This window comes from Suncus etruscus, chromosome 11 (assembly GCF_024139225.1).
Source record: "Suncus etruscus isolate mSunEtr1 chromosome 11, mSunEtr1.pri.cur, whole genome shotgun sequence".
Classification (NCBI taxonomy): Eukaryota; Metazoa; Chordata; class Mammalia; order Eulipotyphla; family Soricidae; genus Suncus; species Suncus etruscus.
In genome coordinates this window covers 60,654,238-60,679,042 of record NC_064858.1, presented here as the reverse complement: position 1 = coordinate 60,679,042, position 24,805 = coordinate 60,654,238, and the positions used below count along the sequence as shown (strand labels likewise).

The following is a 24,805-nucleotide window of genomic DNA, read 5'->3' as shown; positions in this document are numbered from 1 at the left end:
TTTGCCATGGAAAAAAACAGTCAAGAAAAATGACAAAAGTCTTTTCTGTTGAATGAGGTGAAATTTCAATTTTAGTGTTATCTGTATAACCATCCATCCATCTACCTTTCTGTTGGAGGCCCTTCAGTTAGAGAGCAAAATGGAGTCTCTGATGCCTGAGTTAAAACTACGTGACAAGCTACACACTGCAGCTTGCAGGCACTTCCTCCCCCCTGGACCTAACAGAAAAGGGCTTAAGCATAAACCACAATATGCTTCAGTAAAGATATGTGTAAACAGGCTTGTGTTAAGACTAGATCTGAAACTCTGTTGCAAGGGACCTAGCTGAAAAACAACTGCAAGGGACCTAGCTGAAAAACAACGTATAGTTTATGGTTAAAAGATAATAGCTCTGTAAACTTTAACTTTAAAAAACAGAATGTTCCTGTGGAAAATTACCACCCCCTATCTTCTTTGTTTTGCTCATGGTATATAAGCTTGTTTCTCCCTCATTAAAGTGGACTCTTGATCGGACCCTCACCTTGAGTCTCATTATTTTCCCAGCCCCTCTTTTCATTTCAGGTCGGATCCTCTGGATCCTCTTCGTGACTCTCGAATAACTTCGTGACTCCCCAATTCTTCGGGCAGGGGCCTCCGGGGGTCACACCTTTCTACCTGATCTATCTAAGTATCATCCTTCAATATTTTCATTTTCTGAATCCATGCAACACTACAGGCCGGATGAATACCAAAGAAAAATGTATACAATTTCTATTTGCAATAGACTTCTTGCTAAGATTCATATTAACCGAGCTTTTAGTAGTTGATTGAGAGTAAGGAAGCAACATTAAAATGTTTCACAACCATGTTCCTGAATCTCTGAATTGAGAGTGTAGGTTCAGGGTATCCCAGGTTCCTCATGATTTCACTCACCACAATCCTTCCAGAAGCATTAGGGGTGATGAGGAAGTTTTGGGGAGTCAGCAACTTGTCTACAATGTGGATGATTCCATTGGTGCTGATGATGTCACTGGATATGATTTTTGCTTTATTATTGATATACACCATGTCCTAAAAGAACCAAAACAGAGCCTGAAGAGGGGCACAGAAATGCTGCTTTTGGCATGCTAAATCTTCAGCTTGGACTTGAACTGGAATTTTAGAAGAGCTGTGGGAAAGCTCTGAAGCTCCAAGTTACTGGAGATCATTTTTCATTATGACTATGAAACAACACCAGAGATAAAAGTGTAATTTTCACTAGGAAAAGTTAGTAGCCCAGAATCAATTGTCATTTGTACCAAACTAAAATAACAAGTAGGTCAAAGTTGGCTTCTCTTCCAGGTGCGTTCTCTCAACTCCCAGTACCTCCCTCTTTACCCCACTACACACTTGGTCATTTGTTTCTCTGTTGTGGGGAAGGTGACAAGCAGCAGAATTAAGTATCTTGGGCAAGAAATTTCTTCTCCAGTTTTTAATCAATGTTGCCAAAGTTGATCCTGCCAACCTCAGCTACCTTGGTGCTAGGTTTGAATTCCCTGTCGCATGCTCGTGTGTGTGTGTGTGTGTGTGTGTGTGTGTGTGTGTGTGTGTGTGTGTGAAACTGTTTGTGTTCTGAGGTTATTTTGGGGTTAAAGTACCAAGTACATATAAATCCTTAGCCAGGTTATTGCATACAGAATCACTCAATAGTGGTTAGTTTGTCAGTTTTAGTCTGATTCAGAGGGAAAGGAACAGAGAGGGCCAAGAGCACATGCACCTTCCTGAAGTGGCCTCTTACCTGAGACACAGAGATGACTAGGGAATCTCCTTGGAGGGAGGTGGCATTTGGGGTCAGTTTTAAGGTTTCCAGGGACAGCTGGTGGCAGCCGATTATATGGTACCGAAGAACCTGAGCCATCAGACCCTGTTTGCTCCAGTTGCTAATCTGGAATTGAAGGTCAGTATGTGCCAGTCAGCACTCAGCACTCCAGTGCTCCCTCTGCCTCTGTCTCCTCCTCCCTATCCCCATCCCCTCTTGCAGCTCATCAGAGGACAGGCAGGTGGGCTTGTAGTCTGGGTTCCAGGATGGAGGTGGTCCAGACATCAAGGGGACAGGACCCTGCTTCCCTGCTTGCTTCTACTGGAAAGATTCCAAGGAGAAGGGAACTTGTGGTTCCCTTAGCCCCTAAATTCTGGGAGATACCACGTGAGAGGTGATTTTTCTTTTGAGAAATTCTGGGATTATTGCCTAGTCTGCCTCAGGCCAGACCCTGTGATATGGAAAGACCATCAGGCTCTTTATTGGTAAATCAAATGCATTGTTGTTGTTGTTGTAGTTGTTATTATGCTTTGAGTTTTGGGACACATCTAGTTGTGCCCAGGGCTTACTCCAGACTCTGTGTCCAGGGATCACTCCTGAAGGTGTTCTGGGACCACATGCATTGCTGGGGATTGAATCTGGGGTAGTTGTATACAAGACAAGCTCCTTAAGCTTTGTTCTCTCTCTCTCTCTCTCTCTCTCTCTCTCTCTCGCCCTCAGAAGACATTATTAACTGCAAAGATCTGGATTTAAAAAATTGCAGGATTCTCAGTGTTTCATGGTAGCTCCTTGGAAGCTTTAAATAAAACAGCTATTACATATCAACATTTTTTCAAACATTAGTTCTCATTCCATTTTGGCTGATTTTGCTGATGTCCCAAATATCTGCCGGAGTGTGTGCTGTTCAAGAGGACAGAGGTTGTGGGTGCCACACTTGACTACACCAGTGTGGCTAGTCATGGGACCTGGGCAAGCTACTGTCTCTGTCTTCAAGAGCAGAGGGGGATAAAATAACACTTGGTTACTGGTTGCCATGGAGACAAAGTGATCTCATCTTGGCCTGGACCTACAAGCGTCTGGCACATTCACAAAAAATTTGTTATATTCTTACTAATGGTTAATGCAACACAAAAAGTCTCAGTTAATGTTACAATGAAGGCTCTGATACATTCTCCAAGAAATAAATAGTCTATTTAGATGCCTTTGATACTTCCTTCCTATTTTCCCTCCTTTTTTCTTCCTCTTTTTTTTCTCCCTCCCTCTCTTCCTTTCAAATTTCTCTTTTCTTTTCGTCTATGGGAGTTTTGGGTCATTGAGGAATTATTGACCTTTTCAAGCCTCTTGCCCTATTCAGAAATGTTCCTTAGAGGATGTGTGGCTAGTGGTCACCTCCATATCATATCACTTGACTAAAGGGGTTCCTGTCCTGAACAGAAGCCACTTCCTTCCTTGCTGCTCAGTCGCTCTCAAGTCTTCTGCCTAGAAACATCTCTAGTACTTGTCTCAAGCATGCGGACCCATTGCTGCTCTGGTTCCATGCACAGTCCCAGTCCCAAACCTCCTCCATCCGCCCATGGCTTCATGCTTACCCTGGGTTCTTCATCGAAGGCTGCAGACAAAGGCGCAAAGACAGTGAAGGGACCCAATTCCACCAGTTCTCGCACGGAATGATGCTACAGGGGTGGAGGGTGGGTGGCAGGAACATGAGTCAGATATCTACATGTGTGCAGAACAGACCTCCAGCAGTGAGAGAGGAGGGAGGGTAGTGGGATGTAAATACCCAACAGAGAGACTATTTTTCAGTGTGGCTAAGATTCAGTCATTGACTACTTGTCAATGACTTGTTATTTGGGCCATACCCAGCTCTGATTCGGAGTCGCTCTGGTCATTCATGCGTTTGGGGGCGTGTATGAGGTTCTGGGGATCCAATTAAGATTAACTGTGTGCAAGGCAAGTATCCTACTCCATTGGCCCTGAGTTGTTTTTTTTTTAAATGTTATCTATTTATTTTTATTTTAGTTTTTGGGTCACACCTGGTATTGCTCAGCAATCGCTCCTGGCAGGCTCGAGGGACCATAAGGGATTCCAGGATTCGAACTGCCACCCATCCTGAATTGGCTGCATGCAAGGCAAACACCCTACTGCTATGCTATCTCTCTGGCTCTACAGTTTTTTTTTTAAAGGAAAACCTGGTCACTATATTGGCTTATTCTAATAAATATTTGAAAGTGCAACAACTACCCATGATTTACTACTTAGAAATTACCCTTGCTTTCTTTTTCTATTTGTTTATTTGGAATATTTGGGCCATACCTGGTGAAGCTCAGGCTTACTCCTGGCTCTGCAGTCAGGTTCTTATGGCATACTTAAGGGACCATATGGGGTTCTGGGGATTAAACCCTTGTTGGCACGTGCAAGACAAGTGACCTACTCACTGTACTATCTCTCTGACCCCCCATCCCTATTGTTTGTAAGGTATTCTTTCCTGGCATCTTGTTCACAGGCACACTTTTTTTGGGGGGGGAGGGTCACACCCGGTGGCTTCCAGGGGTTACTCTTGGCTCTGCACTCAGAAATCGCTCTTGGCAGGCTCGGAGGACCATATGGAATACCGGGATTCAAACCACCTTCTGTCTTGGATCGGCCTCATGCAAGGCAAATGCTCTACCACTGTACTATCTCTTCAGCCCCTCACAAGTACACGTTTTTATAACTGCAGTAATACTACTAATAAAATATTAGTTGTTTACCTCACTTTCTAATTAGTTTGCTCATCCATTCTAATTGTTCTCTTGCCAATGCTAGGGGTTATTTACATTTTTCTTCTAGATATTTTTTTTTTTTGGCTACACCCAGTGGTGCTCAGGGGTTACTCTTGGCTTTGTGCTCAGAAATCACCCCTGGCAGGCTTAGGAGATCATATGGGATGCCAAGGATCCTACACAGGTTCGTCCTGGTCAGCTGTAAGCAAGGCAAATGCCCTACTGCTGTGCTATAACTCCAGCACCCTTCTAGATTTTTAAATAATTTTATTTAATTATATTAATTATATTTAATTATATACAATTATAATAATTTTGTTCTTTTGTAATTTTTATGCATAAACATATTTGGAACATGATATTATGTATGTATGAATATACATGTGTGAACATACATGATATGAATACGAATATATATCGGTTTAAAAAATGCGTCAGATTTAAAGAGTTAACTGCTGGCTCTAGCAATGCTGCTTCTTTCTATGGTCTGCTGGCAACTAGATTTTATTGTTACTATCATCATCATTATTATTTTGGAGGTCTTCTCAGCAAAGCTCAAGGGGCTTATAGTCTACTTTGCCCAGTCCCAGGTGATGTGGAGGCACACCTGGTGGACAATGATGCTAATTTTGTGTTGGGTTACTGATCCTACTCTAATTAATAATTGTACTCTACCTTAGGGTGTGATCTGGTGATAGTATTGGATTATCCTTTAATTGGTTTTCTTCTTCCACCCTAGGGTGGGACCTCATTCTTGTTATAAAAGCAGGGGTCTGAGGAAAGCTGGGGCTCATTCTTCGGTCTTCTTCCACTGAGCTGTGCTCCTTCTGAGGAGCAGAAAGCTTGACTGGTTTGAATTCCTTGCTTGAGCACTGGATTTCCTAAACCCATTCTTGTACTTCTCCACTGTGTGAATTATTTCTTGTGGATCTTTACAACTGGAACTGTTCCCCTTACCTAATTGGACAGGGGAATGGGAACTGTCTTTCCTGTCTGGAAGCTTGGTGGGAATCAAACCTCAATCAATCTCCTAGAGAACATGACCCTTCAACTGGTACTCTAACAGACTGCAACCGAACCCTCATCAATAATAAGTGAAATATTTGGAACTCTCTCTCTCAGAAATTTTAAGATGGCCTATGCAATTAATTGCATGGATTATGCCACCTTGTTTCAAGTAGATTTGTTTGGCGTTGTGTAAAGTTTTCGCTTTAGGTTGGCTGTGGTCCACATTGCAAATGAAAGTATATAGTTACATAATTGTCCCTCCTGTCCTGTATTTATGCTTGATCATTTTTGGAATTTAAATATTGGTGAATATTGTCCTGCTGAGCTTATTGATTTGCTGGGTATTAAGGGATAAAGGATAAGGAATAGTGAATCTCCTACTACAGAAAATAAGGCCTTTGTCCTATGCATACTCAGGCCCAAGTGCAAACTGGTAGATCATCTCCCACTACAAAAAATAAAGGCTGGCCTAATTTTAGAGGCCTGACTGAGACCATTGCAACTGAACGGGTCTTCTGGAAACATAATGAAAGACTCTATCCCAGGCTCCATCCTAGGAGCAGCATATTAACCAAGACCACCAACTACAGAAGATGGACTAAAATGACACTGAAGAAACAGAACTGCTAGAACCACAAAGAAAGACTTCATCATAAGCTCCATTCCTTGACCTGTACAGACACCAGGATCTTAGATACAGAGGTCTAATTTTACCATCCATGACAAAGCAGAAGTCTTCCATACACCACAAAAGCACCGAGGGGAAAGTAAATAAACATGTAAGGAGTCTGTAGTTAATCCCATGTATCTCCTAGGCCAAGGGAAGTCCCTCTCTAATACCCCAATAGTTACTGTGCCTATGCAGGGGGAGGGAAAAAAAGCACAAAATAATTCTTTTTTTTTTTTTTGGTTTTTGGGTCACACCCGGTGACGCTCAGGGGTTACTCCTGGCTATGCGCTCAGAAGTCGCTCCTGGCTTGGGGGACCATATGGGACGCCGGGGGATCGAACCGCGGTCCATCCAAGGCTAGCGCAGGCAAGGCAGGCATCTTACCTCTAGCGCCACCGCCCGGCCCCAATAATTCTTTTTTTATCTACTTCTATATCTATTTATTTATTTTATTATTATTTTTTATTATTATTTTTTTTAATTTTTTGACTTCTTTGTTTTGGTGTAGATATTGAAGTTGATACCTCCAATTTTATTTTACTTTATTTTATCTTTCTCTTTCTTTTTGCACTCCGGCATTGTTTTATTTCAGGACTAGGACTATTCTGTGGTGCTTGTCTTTATTGCTGTAGTGCTCACTGGATATTTTTTTTGGGGGGAGGGGTCACACCTGGTAGTGCTCAGGGGTTACTCCTGACTCCACACTCAGAAATCACTCCTGGCAGGCATGGGGGACCATATGGGGTGCCGGGATTTGAACCAATGACTTTCTGCATGAAAGGCAAACGTCTTATCTCCATGCTATCTCTCCAGTCTCTCACTGGATATTTTATTTGATATTTCTTTTTGTATTGTTGTGGTGTTTCAATTACCTTTTTTTCTGTCCTCTCTCAAACTGAGGTTGAGAGCCTCTAGACTCTGCCCATTCTCAGCTTATTTGATTTTTACCCCATTTTATTGCTTTTCTTTCCTTCAAACAAAACCACATAACTTGAACTATCTAGCTCCACCTCTCAAATAGAGGGGGAAATAAGGGGGGGGGTAATAGGATCAAACAGATATATGATCACTAAGTAGTAAGCTAGACACAGAGGGGACCACTTATTCTAGCAACCTGGGGGGTGAGGGTGGGGGATATGGGTTGCAGGATGGGAACGGGGGTGGAGGGAGGACAAATTTGGTGATGGAATTCCCCTGATTCAATGTTAATATGTACCTAAAATACTACTGTGAAAGATATGTAAGCCAATATGGTCAAAATAAATATTAAAAAAAGAGTACCTCGATTTTCAATGTAACCAAATAGTTTCAAAATACGTCTCTATTGTGAAGTATTAGTATTTTCAATCTGTTCCATTTCTGGACTAATATGATGCATATATCTTATACATATCTCTCCTAGATATTAAAGTATGGCAAATTAAATTATTTAAACTAAACAGCAAAATCATTTTGCAGGGTCGGCATGACTGACAGTTAAATCTTATTTCTTTTTCTGGCTTGGTTTCTTTACTAATAAAGTTGGATAATAAAGTTGTAAAAAAAAAATAAATAAAGGCTTTTATCCTGCAAACACTCGGGCTCGCTCAAGACAAAGATTTAGAAACACATAGCCTGGGCCCGGAGAGATAGCACAGCGGTGTTTGCCGTGCAATCAGCCGATCCAGGACCTAAGGTGGTTGGTTCGAATCCCGGTGTCCCTTATGGTCCCCTGTGCCTGCCAGGAGCTATTTCTGAGCAGACAGCCAGTAGTAACCCCTGAGCACTGCCGGGTATGGCCCAAAAACCAAAAAGAAAAAAGAAACACACAGCCCGACTCCTATACTGACCACGAGTGAACAACCACCTGTACTAACTTCATAGGTGGACTTTGATTTTATTGATATAATTGACAGGCACACTGGTGCTGAATCAGAGGATGAATCACCACAGAGTAATTTGGAGTAATTTTGCCAACACGGGCTCAGCCCCTTTACCTGGAATAAATGTCTCATTAAGTGTGCAGTAATGCAGTAACCAGAATCTGGGAGCAGCCCAAACACCCACCTCCAGATGAATGGATCTTTATTCTATTACAGAGACACAGATGAACTCATTCTTACCACCAACTGGAAGAAGTATTGGGATGTCTTCGGGTTCTTTGGGAGCTCCTGGAAAAGAAGATACAGCTAATTCATTTTGTGCCCTGGATTCCCTCCTGCATGGTGTGGGTTGTAGATAGCTTCTGGGAGGCTTGAGGCATGGGCCAGGCTGGCACAAGAAGACAATCCACGAGCCCTGCCCAGCATTAGCAACTGAGAATCAGAGAACCAGGTGGCCCTCCTGTGAGTTTCTTTTCTTTTTTCTTTTCTTTTCTTTTCTTTCTTTCTTTCTTTCTTTCTTTCTTTCTTTCTTTCTTTCTTTCTTTCTTTCTTTCTTTCTTTCTTTCTTTCTTTCTTTCTTTCTTTCTTTCTTCTTTCTCTTTCTTTCTTCTTTCTTTCTTCTTTCTTTCTTTCTTTCTTCTTTCTTTCTTTTTCTTCTTCTTTCTTTTTCTTTCTTTCTTTCTTTCTTTCTTTCTTTCTTTCTTTCTTTCTTTCTTTCTTTCTTTCTTTCTTTCTCTTTCTTTCTTTCTTTCTTTCTTTTCTTTCTTTCTTTCTTTCTTTCTTTCTTTCTTTCTTTCTTTCTTTCTTTCTTTCTGTCTTTTTCTTTCTTTCTTTCTTTCTTTCTTTCTTTCTTTCTTTCTTTCTTTCTTTCTTTCTTTCTTTCTTTCTTTCTTTCTTTCTTTCTTTCTTTCTTTCTTTCTTCTTCTTTCTTTCTTCTTTCTTTTCTTTCTTTCCTTTCTTTCTTTCTTTCTTTCTTTCTTTCTTTCTTTCTTTCTTTCTTTCTTTCTTTCTTTCTTTCTTTCTTTCTTTCTTTCTTTCTTCTTTCTTCTTTCTTTCTTTCTTTCTTTCTTTTCTTTCTTTCTTTCTTTCTTTCTTTCTTTCTTTCTTTCTTTCTTTCTTTCTTCTTTCTTTCTTTCTTTCTTTCTTTCTTCTTTCTTTCTTTCTTTCTTTCTTTCTTTCTTTCCTTTCTTCTTTCTTTCTTTCTTTCTTTCTTTCTTTCTTTCTTTCTCTCTCTCTCTCTCTCTCTCTCTCTCTTTCTTTCTTTCTTTCTTTCTTTCTTTCTTTCTTTCTTTCTTTCTTTCTTTCTTTCTTTCTTTCTTTCTTTCTTTCTTTCTCTCTTTCTTTCTCTCTCTCTCTCTTTCTTTCTTTTTTCTTGGTTTTTGGACTACACCTGGTGACACTCAAGGCTTACTCCTGGCTATCCACTCAGAAATTGCTTCTGGCTTGGGGGACCATATGGGACGCTGGGGGATTGAATTGCGGTCCATCCTAGGCTAGCGCTGGCAAGGCATCAAGATGCCTTACCACTTGTGCCACTGCTCTGGCCCCTCTCTGTGAGTATTAAAGCCTTTCCACATCGACTGACCCAAGAAAGGTCCAGTACTTTCCAGAAGCTGTTGCACTTTAAGAATTTTTTCTTTTGTTTTCAGTTTAAATTGTTGGGCTTTGGGACCACACCTGGCAGTGCTTAAGGCTTTCTTCTGGCTCTGCATTCATGGGTCACTTTCGGTGGTGTTTGAGGACCTATATGGGCTGCTGGGACTTAACCCAGGTCAGCTGTATTCAGGGCAAGCTCCTTACCTGCTACTACAACTAATGGAGCTTTGCAGGTTATAAAACTCATCCATCCTCTAGCTACCTGTTTGGAGGATAGTAACATGTGGATTCTGCTTTCTGGAGATGTGCCCATCCTTTTTTTTTTTTTTTGGTTTTTGGGCCACACCCAGTAACGCTCAGGGGTTATCCTGGCTATGCGCTCAGAAGTTGCTCCTGGCTTGGGGGACCATATGGGACACCGGGGGAATCGAACCGCGGTCTGTCCAAGGCTAGCGCAGGCAAGGCAGGCACCTTACCTTTAGCGCCACTGCCCGGCCCCCAGATGTGCCCATCCTTACCTGGTAGATATTCCCCCGGCAGGTGAATCCATCCCCCACATAGTTGGGCTTGCAAGTGCAGGTCTTCTCATCCAACCCCGTGTGGTTGCAGGTGGCAAACTGACTGCAGCCGCCGTTATTCTGGCAAGATTTCCAAGGGGATAGGGGAGGGAGAGTAAGGTATTTATACACAGTGGAATACTACACAGTTACGAGGAATGATGAAATCATTCACTTTGCTGCAACGTGGTTGGAACTAGTTGAGTGAAGTCAGCCAGAGGAAGGAAGACAAACACAGGATGAGCACACTTATGTGTGGCATGTAGAATAACTGGTGAGGAAATGTAGTGTAGTAAAGGGGGGGTGCCTAGATCACTCATGACATTCAGAGCCTAGGGAGGAGAAGGACAGAGAAGGAAAGAAATCAAGGCAGGAAGGAAGAATATGAGAAGGAGAAGTAATAGAGAACAGTAGTTCCAGTAGTTGGAACCTCAGTTATCTTAGTGATATGGAGAGTGGTGTAGTTATAGCACAGACTCAACAACACTGAAAACATAAGATCCAAGTTGCAACCACAGAACTTTGTAATGTGCCTGTCAAGGTGGTAGGTGTAGGGGATGATGGAGTACAGGAGCATTGGTGATAAGAGTTGACATTGGTAGTGGGTTAATTGAGAAGACAACTCTTATTTGGAAGGCCAAGGGAAGTCCCTGCATGTCTAGGTGTGCGTGTGTGTGTGTGTATGTGTGTGTGTGTGTGTGTGTGTGTGTGAGTGTGAGGTGTTCACGGGCTGTCTTTTGCCATGAGCTGAAGCCTCTGGCCAACTAGGGGGCTTGTGGGAGCATCTCCTCTGGGGATCCTGCATCATGGGTGCAACAGGGACCCCAAGGCATGCCGTCAAGCATAGGTCAGAGCAGCAGACTGTGTGTTCCAGTTTCAATGCTCCATCTCCAAGTATTCTGTCCCTAAAGCAGAACTGTAACCCCCCCCCCCAAATCCCCAATAGGGACTGAGGGACCGAGGTGCCAGCCACCTACTACCCTGTCTGGGTTACTGGACAACCCACAAAGGCAAGTCCACATGATCCCCTGTGGGTGCTGGGGAGGTTGCCTGGTCTCTACGAATGGGATGGGGGAACTTCACACTCTCCAGCCCAGGTCAGTGTGGCCTAGGTTTGCTTGGTCTTGACCCTTTCAGTAAAGAAAATCATAGTGGTCCCACCCCACACAAATCTTCCTTCACTACTGCCCACCCCCTTTCATTCCAGAGCTTTTGGTGAACACATCCTAGATGATCGTGTGTGTGTGTGTGTGTGTGTGTGTGTGTGTGTGTGTGTGTGTGTGTGTGTGCGCGCGCGCGCGCGCGCCACAAGTGCAATGGCCTGGAGCAGGAGTGGAGCAAGGCTGGCAAGTGGGAGGAGGCGCCCATGCCAGAGGCCCATGGTACTCACAGTCAGGCAGCTGTTGATGAGCATGCAGAACCTGCCGTCCCCGGTATACTTGGGCAGACAGTTACACACAGCCTGTAGGGGGCACGAGTGGATTACTTCTCAGTGATTAATTCTCAGTGGATTACTTCTACAGTGTCTTGTTCTGAATGTCAAGTTCCCTCTGAGCTTAGTAGGCCATCTCTCACTAGTCCTGGGAGCTCCCACACAGCACAAAAAACTATTTTCCAGAAGCTGTTTCTGCCTTCTCTGAAGCCTTCCTTTTTTTGGGCAGCCCAGTGGAATATGCTGGATCATGCTGGATGCTCAGATCAACTGCACCTCAACTGCAGTCAAGGCCTCTGTTTGGCCTAGGAAGTCATGGCTGGAGTGGGTAAGCTTCAAAGTGAGGAAGGGGACCCTGTTGGCAGAAGCAGGGGACTGCGTAATTCATCCCTATCCTATGTGCCTAGGTAAACTGAGAGAAAATACAACTGCACTTTGTCACCATAAAGTTGCCCCTGCTCCCACACCCCCAGTTCTCCCTTCGCTCTCTCCTACAGGAGCGCTGGTTTTGGTCCATTGCTGTCATTACAATTACAGAATCCAGTTTTCATTATCCCTCAATGTCTCTTTATATATATATATATATATATATATATATATATATATATATATATATATATATATATATAAAGGTAGGCATACCTAGTAGAGATTGGGGTCTACTTCTGGTTCTGAGCTCAGGAATTACTTGAGGCCAGGCAGAATGAATCCCAGCCTCCTGTAAGCAAAACCTTTGTCCAGACCACTCTTCACCTTACTCCCTTTCCCTTCTTGAAGGGCCCTGATATCAGGTTGCAGCTTTACCAGACACACGCTGGCCTTAGTGACAGCCCCCACTCCTTGTCCCATCACAGACTTTGAGGAGCAGGAGGGCTTTAGAGCAGCAGCTCATGGTTAGGTAAGAACTTGAGTGGGGTCCAGACTATTGATGCAAAGAAACTTGATATTGACTACCCTGATGATACCGATGAGGAAACACACACACACACACACACACACACACACACACACACACACACACACACACCTTTTTCTTTGAATGTCTTGACAAAGCCAGGAAGGCACTCCCTGAAGACTTGTCTGTTCTCTCAGTATATCTATACTGGGTTTTCTGCCTGAGCCCTCAGTGGGCTCCCAATGTGATTGAAGGCAGGTGGGCTTGGGACCCTGAGCCTCAGCCTCCCCCGCCTCCCATGCTTGTGAGAGAGCTAAAAATTTTTCTGTCTCTCCCTAGCTTTGCTCTACACCCCTATAGACTTCAGTGCATCAGGCAAACTGGGTGGACAGGAAGCCAGAAACATTAAGTTCTGTTGTGGGGCAGCTTGGAACCTCAAGTTGGAGGCTGACTGTGGGCTTGTTGGAGATCTTCTAGGTGCTTTTGGAACCCTGTGGTGTTGTCTCAGTTCTACCCACTTCTAGAAAAGTTCTGTTCTCTTAAATCCTCCCCCAACCTTGTCTCTCTCCTCATTTCCAGAGAATAGCATCTTATCGAACCCTTCCAGAACTTCCCTGAATATATTGATTTTTCTCCTGCAGCTCCCTAGAGGTTGGCTCCTTCAGGCCTCACTTGGGGACCCTGCTGACTCACCTGGTTGGGCCCTGTCTGTGTGCACTCTGCATTCTGGTGGCAGCCGCCATTATTCTCCAGACACGGGTTGATCTCTTTAAAACAAAATCCCAAGCCCTGCTATGAGAGTTGAGCCTTTTCTAAGTAAAGAAATTTCCAAGAACCAGCTGGGACAGCTAAGAAAAAGGGCCAAGCCAACAAAGGGATGTGGTTCAGGGGGCTGGTTCAGGGGCTAATTTGCTTGTTTTGCACAAGTTCCATCACTGGAACCACTTATAATCCCTTAAGCATTGCCAGGAGTAATCTCAGTGTCATGAGTAAACCCTGAGCATCACTGGGTATATCCTTTAAATAAACCCCATCCCAAACTCCAGACAAACCCCAAATCAGGGGTCCTCAAACTTTATAAACAGAGGGCCAGTTCACTGTCCCTCAGACCATTGGAGGGTCTGACTATAGTAAAAACAAAACTTATGAACAAATTCTTTTTTTTTTTTTTTTTTGTTTTTTGGGCCACACCCGGTGATGCTCAGGGGTTACTCCTGGCTATGCGCTCAGAAATCGCCCCTGGCTTGGGGGGACCATATGGGACACCGGGGGATCGAACCCGCGGTCCGTCCTATGCTAGCGCTTGCAAGGCAGACACCTTACCTCTAGCGCCACCTTCCCAGCTCCCAATGAACGAATTCTTATGCACACTGCATATATCTTATTTTGCAATGAAGAAACAAAACAGATACAAATACAATATGTGGCCCACGGGCCATAGTTTGAGGACCACTGCCCCAATGAAGGACATGCTATCAAAAGAAGAAAATTGGGGATGCTGTGCAACATTTTAAACTGCCAATGGCATGAAAGGCCAAAAGGCTGAGGAAACATGCTTGATGATGTGCACTGAAGGGACAACTAAACCTATAACTCAGCTCCAGCTGGGCCCTGAGCTGGTAGGCAGGTGTCAGAAAAGAACATGACTGGTTATCTGGCAAGATCAGAATGTGAATAGTGGCTAAAGTATTGAGTCAATAATAAATTCACTGAATTTCATGATTATGTGAGGTCTAGTATTGATCTCAAATATGTACAGGCGTTTAAGGATAAATAATATGTTTTTATTTTCTTTTTTGAGTCACACTCAGCAGTGTTGACTCTTCAGTCAGAAATGACTCTTGGCTGGAGCAATAGCATAGCAGTAAGGCGTTTGCCTTGTATGTGACCAACCCGGGAAAGACCCGGGTTCAATCCCTGGCACCCCAGATGGTCCCCTGAGCCTGCCAGGAATGATTTCTGAATGCAGAGTCAGGATTAACCCCTGAGCACTGCTGGGTATGGTGCTAAAACAAATAAACAATAAAAAGACTCCTGGTAGGTTTGGGGAGTCACATGGATGCTCGGGAATTGAAGCCAGGTCAGTGACATGCAAGGCAAGTGCCCTTTCTAATATACTATCACTCTGGCCCCCAGGATAAAAACTACATGTATGTATATATAGACATATATATCTTTCAAATATATCATTTTAATAGTTGCATTATAAAAACAACTAACAAATGTTTAAGAAGTCATGTCCATCATGGAGAAAAAGTCCTCTTTGTTTGAAATGTCCCCTTTGTTCCTTCCAACATGAGTTTCTGAGCCATCTGCACCTGCACCTACTGGCCCTGAGGTCACACATCCACATTCTCATCGCTTCCTGCAGGTCAACCGAAATTACCTTTCAGTGCTCTGTTCCAAGGGTGGAAGACAGGAACCAGGGCTCTACTCTTCACACTCACCCAGCAGGGAAAGATGTACTCACCCAGGCATACGATGCCATCCCCCGTGTAGCCTGCCTTGCACACACACACCCGCTTTCCTGGTGTGGTTCTCTTACAGAAAGCCTTGGCAGAGCAGCCACCATTGCTGGTCGCACAAGCATTGATTGCTAGAAAAGAGAGAGACAGAGCAGGGAAGTGGGGACAATACCATTGAAGAATGTTTCCTTGAGTTCTGAGAAACAGGAAGACTTCAAAATAGTTCTTAATAAACTATAGGGAACTCAAAAGAATGTAAGGCACACTGATGAATTCAACCAAACATCTAAAGAATAATGAAGTCAAACATTTATAAGAGCTCGACAAAAAAGGTTAAGACTTCTAAATGCGGGGCCAGAGCAGGTGGCACAAGGCGTAAGGCATATGCCCTCGCTTGTGCTAGTCTTGGACGGACAGCTGTTCAATCCCCTGGCTTCCCATATGGTCCCCCAAGCCAGGAGCGATTTTAGAGCACATAGCCAGGAATAACCATTGAGCGTCACTGGGTGTGCCCCCCCAAAAAAAAAGACTTCTAAATGCATTCTTTGAAGTGGATATTACTCTAAGACCAAAGGAAAAACATAGAACAATATCCTTTATTTAAGAACCCACAAATACTGGCCATTTTAAATTCAGCAATGTATGAAAAGGAACATACACTATAACCAAGTGGGATTTATATCAAAACACCAGGTGGTTCAATGAACAAACTTATTAATGCAATATGGTATATCAATAGAATTAAAGACAAACTAATACAATCACCTCAAAAGAGAGCAAAAACATTTGACAAAATTCAGCATGTTTATAATTTTTTTTTTGACCAAACCCAGCTGCACTCAGAGATTACTCCTAGCTCTGTGCTCAGAAATCACTCCTGGAAGGCTTGGGGGCACCATATGGGATACCAGGAATTGAACCCAGGTCAATCCTGGGTTGGCTGAGTGAAAGGCACCACTGTGCTATTGCTCTGGTTCCTATAAATTTTATATTGCAGTGGGGCCTTACACCCTGAACACTTGTCATAGTGACTTGGCTTAGGTTTCAGAAGATTGGACACTGTCCATTCACCCTGAATCTTGGATTCCATCTATGGAACCAGCACAGTTTTCTACACTAGCACCAGGAATCGGACTTCTACCAGGGAAGGCCCTAATGCTGCTCTGGCATTGACTTTCTCCAGAGTAAGTTCATAATGACACCCTGGCAATTTGGTAATAGCAACGATCTGTTTTCAGGGCAGGGTTTTCTGCATTGCCACCTAAAGGAGAAATGAAACCAGAAGACACTTAGTGTCACCTTGACTTCAACACCTTGACTTCTGTCCAAAAACCAGGATCTTTAACTACAGAGACAACTGTGGTTGTGAAGAACTTTTACTGGGACTACAGAGAAAGTCTTTGGGTTTAGACAACTTAGAATACCTGCAGCCTATAGTTGGTCTTATGGCAGGATGCTTCATGAGTAAGCCCTTCCTGTTTTTATTTATTTATTTATTTTTGTTTTTTTTGGGGGGGGCACACCCGGTAACGCTCAGGGGTTACTCCTGGCTATGCACTCAGAAGTTGCTCCTGGCTTGGGGGACCATATGGATCGCCGGGGAATCGAACCGCGGTCCGTCCAAGGCAAGGCAGGCACCTTACCTCTAGCACCACCGCCCAGCCCCCCTTCCTGTTTTTAAGCTAAAGGTTTTTCCTTTCTATTTCTCCCATATTTTGCTGTGCCTATGTAAAACAAAACAACAACAACCAAACCAAACCAAAGGAAAACAACAAACCTGACACACACACCTTTTTATTGCATTTTTTATATCTTATTTTTTAAATTGGGGCTCCCGCCTTTTTCAAAGAACCTTGGGACATGGATTACTTTATTTTACCACATAATCTCGCATTATAAAACTAAGAAGAAAGGATCAAAGAAAGGCTGGGGCCAGGGGCCAAGTGGTCTCAGATGCATTGGTGAGGAAATAAATAAGGACAGAACTAAATATCCAAGCCAGAGTCAATGATCATAGAATCAAGGGGCCTAAACTTTAACAATATAAGCTTAAAAGGGGTCTGTTATACTGGCAGGCCAGGGGGCAATGGGTAGTGGGATAGGATATACTCTGGGTCATTGGTTGGGGGGAGGTTGACATTGGTGGTGGGAAGAACCCTGACTCATTGTATATCTGAAATTTAACTATGAAGGACTCTGTATATCACAATTGTGTCAATAAAATAAAATAATTTAGCATGGTTAGTACTAAAAACTACTCAAATGACTAGGAATAGAAGGGAACCTCCTTATATATTCTATGTTCTATTATGTATATGTATAATTCTATTCCATGTATATAGATGTTGTTTTATATTAATTATATATAATTATATTATTTTATGTGGAACAGTATTCCATATTATATATGTGAATATGTAATATATATGAATATATAACTTAGAAGTGAAAAAAATGACTCAGAAAGCCAACAAGCAGCTTAGACACAAATCTACAAGGATCTTGTAGATCTTGTAGATCTTGTAGACACATCTACAAGGATGTGAGTCTGATGCTGACATGGTTTGAATAGTACCTGGTGCTCAGGTCAGTTAAGAGATCTGGTCTGGTCTATAGGGATGGTGGGAGAAAGAACCAGAGTTCAAGTCCCTTCCTGTTCAGTCCAGGTTCCCACTTACTTAGGTCGTACCCTAGAGATGAAGCCAATTGCTGTTTCTTAAATATCTTCTGGTGATTTCAATGGTATCAAGGCTGTGTGACTCATTGTTTTGAGAAGAAAATGGGGCAATTGCTTCATCTACTCCCCAAAATAAAGAGCCCCCCGCTCTTTATGGGTATCCCATCTGCTAGCATCACCAGCTACTGGGGAAGTTCCTCACTCCCATCTGCACATTCAGGCTGTGCAGGAGTCAGACACTGAGCCACTGCTACAGTCAGTCTCCAAGCCAGTTCCTCTCACATCCCTCTCACTTGCCTGCACAGGCTGTCCCGTTGCCCTGGAACCCTGCTGCACACTGGCATGAAGCTGTGCCATCTGCACTGAGAAGACAGCTGCAAGGAGAAAGCACAAATGTTGGTAAATCTTTAACAGTCAGTCACATCTTTGTGGGGCTCCCATCCCTATTGCATCTGGCAGTCAGCTCCTGCCCATGGCTGGGAGAAAGAATGACTTCCAGTGAGGCCCAGCAGGGGTACTAAAATGACATTTTTTTTAGGCAGGCAGGAGCATGTGCACATGGGCATGATCCTGGGAGCTAAAGGGTATCTCCCCTTTAAGAGTCTGTGCTCCAGCCACATGTCCATAATGTATACAACTACCAATGTCACTAGTAAGTGACAAGGTGATCACTTCATCCCAAGGCTTACGTAGTGTTCCCTACATTGGGGGTGCCATCTCCGGAAACCATTTGACTATCCCAAGGGAACTTTGGCAACCTCTGGTACTGGAGTATTTTATGTTTTTTGGCTTAAAAAAGTAGATGGGGGGGCTGAGTGATTTTTTAAGGGGATGTAGATCAATTAAGTGTGGGAACTTTTTGCTTAGAGCAGGGGTGGCGAACAAATTCAACACAAAGAGCCAAAATTTTAAACTGTGAGAGTCAGAGAGCCACACTACGCATTGACCTGCCAATACAAACACTCACACAAAAACACAATTTTAACAATAATATATTAAACACATATTGCATTTTGCCATTTTGAGTGAGGGTCAAAATCCTGCAGTGATGGTGAGGGTGTGCTGCATCCTCCACACTAAGAACTAATGGCAAGATGTGACACAACATGTGGCACATGGGTCCCCCTGCTTGCTGGCCCATGCAGTTGTTTCCGAGGGATGGGAGAAGGGATGGCGCAGCCTGGGGGCTAAGACTATGTGCTCAGAGATCTCTCCTCAGAGGTCCCTCCTCAGAAGCAGCTTAACAAAATCCAAACTTGGCAAAGAGCCACAGTATACAAAATAATAAGAGGCTAAGAGCCACATTCATTTTGACTGGGAGCCGCATGCGGCTCGAGAGCTGAGTATTCGCCACCCCTGGCTTAGAGCCATTAAATAGTAGTTGACTTGAGGTCACATAGATAGTGCAATTGGCCATGACTGATTTGATTTCTGGCCCAACTCTAGCTCCTGGACTCTCCATTCACCAATCCAGGAGGTCCCTCTAGAAGTGTTGAGTATGAAGAAGTGAGGCGCAGCTGTGAGTCAAGCTAGATGAAGAGCAGGCCCTTGAGGTTTTCTCTGCCTCAGTGGCTTGAATTAGGGAAAGCCAAAGGAGGCCTATTGACAACATGACTGGTACCAAGGCTGGATTCTGCAAGTCAAGGGTGATCCTGTAAATCACACTTAAATTTGATCTAAGTCCTCTACAGGTCTCTGGAAATCATTTCCTGGGAGAAAGGCCCAGAGGAGGGCAGTCATAGGAGGGACCCGCATTTCATCTGCCCAGATGGGACCTACTTAGCACTGGTGTGGCAGGTTCCATTGCAGCTGTCCTTCGTGATCTCTGAAAAAGAGAAATCAAATGGGGTGCCGTCTCACCAACATACCCACAAAAGCTTTCTTGGGGTACTTGGTGGGAGGACAAGATGGGCTGGCCCTGCAGGATAGGGCTCTCATCTTGGAAGTACAGCAAATGTCAAGACCACCTTATTTCTTTTACACTGACCATCAGGAAGCTCAGTTACAAAGCAGGTCAGATATACTGGTAGAGTGAGCCAGGCCCTGAAGAGGAGGAGAGAGGGGCCAAACAGGCAAGGATCTAGGTGTAGATCCCTCCCTGGAACTCGATTTCCTATTTTATTTCTATTCTTCCTGTTTCCTTGATCTTTTGAGTTTTACTGATTAATTTGCAGAGTGAGAACATTAAGTTTGATTGTTTTGTTTTGCATGTGGCAAAAATGGTAGTCATTCCCATCTGATTTTTGAATTAATTCCTGAATTTTCTAGAACAGTATATGTTCTCGCTCATGAATACCTAGCTAGCAGATGTATTCTGCCAGGGGAGGCTCCAAAAATTTAGAGAGGAGAAAGAGTAGTGGTTGGATACATGCTCCGAATTTCTCTGCTACATTGCACTATAGGTCCTGATCTAGACCAGGTAGCAAAAGGGTCTGTTTCATGTCACAGAGGAACATTTACGACTCCAATGTGCTGGAGCAAATGCATTGATAATTTGCTTTATGTCTGCTCTTTCCTGACCATAGAAGTGCTTTCTTTCCATTTTCTCTTGATTGAAATCTCAGCCATCTCTTAGGTTCTCTTCTCTGAATCCTGATCCAAACTATGAAGCCAGTTTTGATTGGTCAAACAATGACTATGTGCTGTGCTCTTTGAGGAAGATGTGTATGCTTCTTTTTGGCCTCAGAGGAGGAATGCAGGGATTCAATAGTGATGTTTGCATGGTGTGGGAGCTGGGAGTTTGTACACAAAGGCTTTGTCATCCTTTCTGTCCAGGAGTTCTTAACTCTGCATTTTCAGACCCACTCCTTCCTTCCTTCCTTCCTTCCTTCCTTCCTTCCTTCCTTCCTTCCTTCCTTCCTTCCTTCCTTCCTTCCTTCCTTCCTTCCTTCCTTCCTTCCTTCCTTCCTTCCTTCCTTCCTTCCTTCCTTCCTTCCTTCCTCCTTCCTTCCTTCTTTCCTTCCTCCCTTCCTCCCTCCTTCCCTCTCTTTCTTTCTTTCTTTCTTTCTTTCTTTCTTTCTTTCTTTCTTTCTTTCTTTCTTTCTTTCTTTCTTTCTTTCTTTCTTTCTTTCTTTCTTCTTTCTTTCTTTCTTTCTTTCTTTCTTTCTTTCTTTCTTTCTTTCTTTCTTTCTTTCTTTCTTTCTTTCTTCTTTCTTTCTTTCTTTCTTTCTTTCTTTCTTTCTTCTTTCTTTCTTTTCTCTTCTTTCTCTTCTTTTTCTTTCTTTCTTCTCTTTCTTTCTTTCTTTCTTTCTTTCTTTCTCTTTCTCTCTCTTTCTCTCTCTTTCTTTCTTTCTTTCTTTCTTTCTTTCTTTTCTTCTTCTTCTTTCTTTTCTTTTCTTTCTTTCTTTCTTTTCTTTCTTCTTCTTTCTTTCTTTCTTCTTTCTTTCTTTCTTTCTTTCTTTTCTTTCTTTCTTTCTTCTTTCTTTCTTTCTCTCTCTCTCTCTCTCTCTCTTCTCTTTCTTTCTTTCTTTTCTTTCTTTCTTTCTTTCTTTCTTTCTTTCTTTCTTTCTTTTCTTCCTTCTTTCTTTCTTTCTTTTCTTTCTTTCTTTCTTTTCTTTCTTTCTTTCTTTCTTTTTTCTTTCTTTTCTTTCTTTCTTTTTCTTCTTCTCTTTCTTTCTTTCTTTCTTTCTTTTCTTTCTTTCTTTCTTTCTTTCTTTCTTTCTTTCTTTCTTTCTTTCTCTCTCTCTCTTCTCTCTCTCTCTCTTTCTTTCTTTCTTTTCTTTCTCTTCTTTCTTTTTCTTTTCTTTCTTTCTTTTTCTTTCTTTCTTTTCTTTCTTTCTTTCTTTTTCTTTCTTTCTTTCTTTCTTTCTTTCTTCTTTCTTTCTTTTCTTTCTTTTTCTTTCTTTCTTTCTCTTTCTTTCTTTCAAAAAATCCACAATCAAACTTTTGCTTTTATTGCTAGACAGAAAACTTCTTGGGCAAAATGTACAGTACATAGGATAACATGCTGGAAAGTGGGGTTAATGGTAGGTGGTAGGTAGCTTGGAGTTCTACCTGATTCAATGATAAACTTTCTCTTGATAGCAATGAAGAATCAAAGCTAGTTAAGTCCTAGTGAGGACATAGGAACATGATCATTTAAAAATAAAAGACCACTTTAAATAATTTAATTTTTCACAGCTATTTTGTGGCAACATTTATTTGTAAGTATGAATGGATATTTTAGGTATACAATGTAATCATACCTGCTCAGCCCTGATTTATTGCTATAATATAAATTATGGCCTTTGTCAAAGTCAGCCTTAAAAGCTACTCTGAAGTGTGCTGATATGGAGAAAGGGCTTTTAGGGAGGAAACCAGGCCAGGTCAGATAGTAGACGCCATCACAAATGGGATTAGTGCTCTTATAAAAGTAATCCCAACTTGATGAATTTTACTCCAATGAATTAATAAACAAAAATAGATGTATACTGAGATATTCTTGGCAATATTGCTAATAGTAACAGAAGACTGGTTTAAAAAACCACGGTGCAGAGCCCTAGTGATAGCATAGTGGGTAGGGTGTTTACCTTGCATGCAGCCAACCTGGGTTCACTCTCCAGCATCCTATATAGTTCCCCAAGCCTGCCAGGAGCTATTTTTGAGAACAGAGCCAGGAGTAATCCCTGAACACCACTGAGTGTGCCCCCCCCCCCAATTAACAAAAAAGCAATCAACAAAATTCATGCTGCAGTATCTAGAAAAAGAGATTAGGGGGCACTTGCTTTGCACATTTACATGGCTTGCCTGTGTTAGATCCTTGGCACCACATATGGTCCCTTTCATATGCCAGGAATGATCACTGAGCAGAGCCAACAGTAAGCCCTGAATATGACTGGGTATAGACCTTAAACTCAAACTAAGTAATCAAACAAAAATAACATGGCATATCATATAAGAAATAGGATGTTGAGGGCTGGAGAGTGAGTCCAAAGGGCTGGGGCACAGAATTTGAATGTATGAGACTTAGGTTCAATTCCTGGTCTTGAATAGTGGTCTGAGTACTGTTAGGAGTGAACCCTGAGCACTGCTGGGTGTGTTGTTCCCACCAATTCTACCAAGGAAATATTGAAATGAAGAAAATAGTGATATTTTTATACGCACATGGAAAGACATCCAATATTTATTGTGAAGTGAAAAAAATAGGGAGAAAACCATGTATAGTTTGGCACAATATACCTCTGCCAATTTATATTCCCAAGGGCCAGAGGAAGGATAAAATACAAGTACAGATTTCTAGACATGACCCCTTACCACCTTGGCAGTAAGACTGATAGAGTGATTCCCATTCCTCCTTTCATTTTCCTTTCCTTTCCTTTTTTGGGTTACCACTGGCAGTGCACAGGGGTTACTTTTGGCTCTGCACTCAGAAATCACTCCTGGAAGATTTGGGGGACTATCTGGGATGCCAGGGATCAAACCCAGGTTGGCTGTGTGCAAAGAAAATGCCTTCCCTTCTATACTATTAGTGTGGCCCATCTTTTTTCTTTTCTTTATCTTACAAACTTTTGCTGCAAGTAGGAATGTGTTTTCAAAAAAGAAGTGAGGATGTCATTCCTTATTTAGAAATGAGCATGGAGGCCAAGAATAGACTGAGTTTAGGCAAAGAGGGACAGGGATGGTCTCTTACCCTGTTCACAGTTCACACCACGCCAGCCCACGTCACAGTCGCAGGAGCCATCCCCCAATGGTCCCTGGTTGCATATCCCGTGGATGCAAGGACACACTGTGGAAAAACATGTGACCGATGTAAGACTCTTGACCTGGCAGCAATGATTCATGATTCATCCTCTGCTACATTGATTCATGGTACCATCCTAATTCTCCAGCCCTCTTTCTGGAGGTAAGACACATGTAAAGGCAAGGTGCACAGGAGAATGAGCCATGCAGGTTGCCAGGTGGATCAGGTCATTCTTTGATACAGACCACAGATTTGATCTTGCAGCTTTGCTGCATGGTGACTAAAGCAGCTGAAAGTGTCCTACTAAGTAAATCTGGGGTTGCGGAGTTGCATGGACCCTTTGGGATGTATCCATGATTGGTCCCCAACAGTGAACTCAAGAAGAAGCACATCTCACACATGGAACTAGAAACTCGGAAATGCCTACTGTCACAACCTGAAGAAGCTGATGGCTTGTAGCCTCTTGAATCTCTTTGAAAACAGCACAAAAGAAATGAGGTCTTTTTTATTAAAAAAAAAAAGTATCAGCTTTGGGGATAGCCGAAACCTCTGCAAGTTACCAATCTCAGGATCAAAGTCTCTGTGCAAATGAAGGCAGATCATTCTTCTAGGTAGCACGGGAATCCTGGGTGCTTTGTCAGTGTGTTAGTATGGGGACTGATTCAGTGTCATCTTAGTCTGGTATGGTTTGGATGGGTCAATGAGAAAACAGCTAAGAGAGCCCTGTCAAATGCATCGTTTTCAATTCAGAGTAGGGGCAACAGCAGCAGCAGCAGCAGCAGCAGCAGCAGCAGCAGCAGCAGCAGCAGCAGCAACAACAACAACAACAACAACACTTTCTTTATGTGCTCGTCATCGATTAGGAAAGTCTTTCTTCCAAGCCCACAACTTGGCACAGATGTGAGTCCCTGTGCACATGAGGCTGTGGCAAATTTGGCTGAAATGAGCTATAGTTTGAGAAGACAACAAGTGCCATATGCGGAGAGAACTAGTTGTCACCTAAAGGGCAGCGTGATTCAAGAGCAAGGCCAGGTGAGCCTTGGACTTCACTTCTCCCCTCCCCTGCAATCGTAGGGTGGGCTAGAGGGAGCCCCCAACCCCAGTCTTCCTAGCCTTATCCTCAAAATGGGTACAATGCCCAGACACATCAGGGTCCTGCATGGCTTGAATTAGTTCATGTGCCCAGATTTGCTTTCCACATCAGCACTGGGACTAGGTGTGTGGGGAGGACAAGGAGATGGAGTTGGGCAGGGATGAGGTGAGGGAGGACCTAAGGTCAGGTTCGAGACGGAGAAAGTTTGGAAACCCTGATTTGGACAGAACTCCGGGGTCTCATCATTCTTGGGCTCTATACTCCAATTCTTCCCATGGTGGGGGGGTGGGGAGCCTGCATGCAGTTTTGGTGGTGCGTGTGTTGTTGGTTTTGGGGGGCCCTGGCCCCACTT

At 43.1% G+C, this 24,805-nt stretch overlaps 1 protein-coding gene across 1 annotated transcript in view; it reads right to left on the bottom strand.

The window, feature by feature from the left end:
• Window positions 1-24,805, bottom strand: part of STAB2 (stabilin 2) — a 182,860-nt gene that overhangs the window by 27,751 nt on the left and 130,304 nt on the right. The window contains 11 exon segments of the mRNA XM_049782948.1: window positions 913-1,050; window positions 1,757-1,903; window positions 3,367-3,450; window positions 8,320-8,367; window positions 10,194-10,313; window positions 11,623-11,694; window positions 13,253-13,326; window positions 15,030-15,155; window positions 17,999-18,075; window positions 19,481-19,526; window positions 23,310-23,405. Of these exon segments, the coding sequence (XP_049638905.1) occupies window positions 913-1,050; window positions 1,757-1,903; window positions 3,367-3,450; window positions 8,320-8,367; window positions 10,194-10,313; window positions 11,623-11,694; window positions 13,253-13,326; window positions 15,030-15,155; window positions 17,999-18,075; window positions 19,481-19,526; window positions 23,310-23,405 (1,028 nt within the window).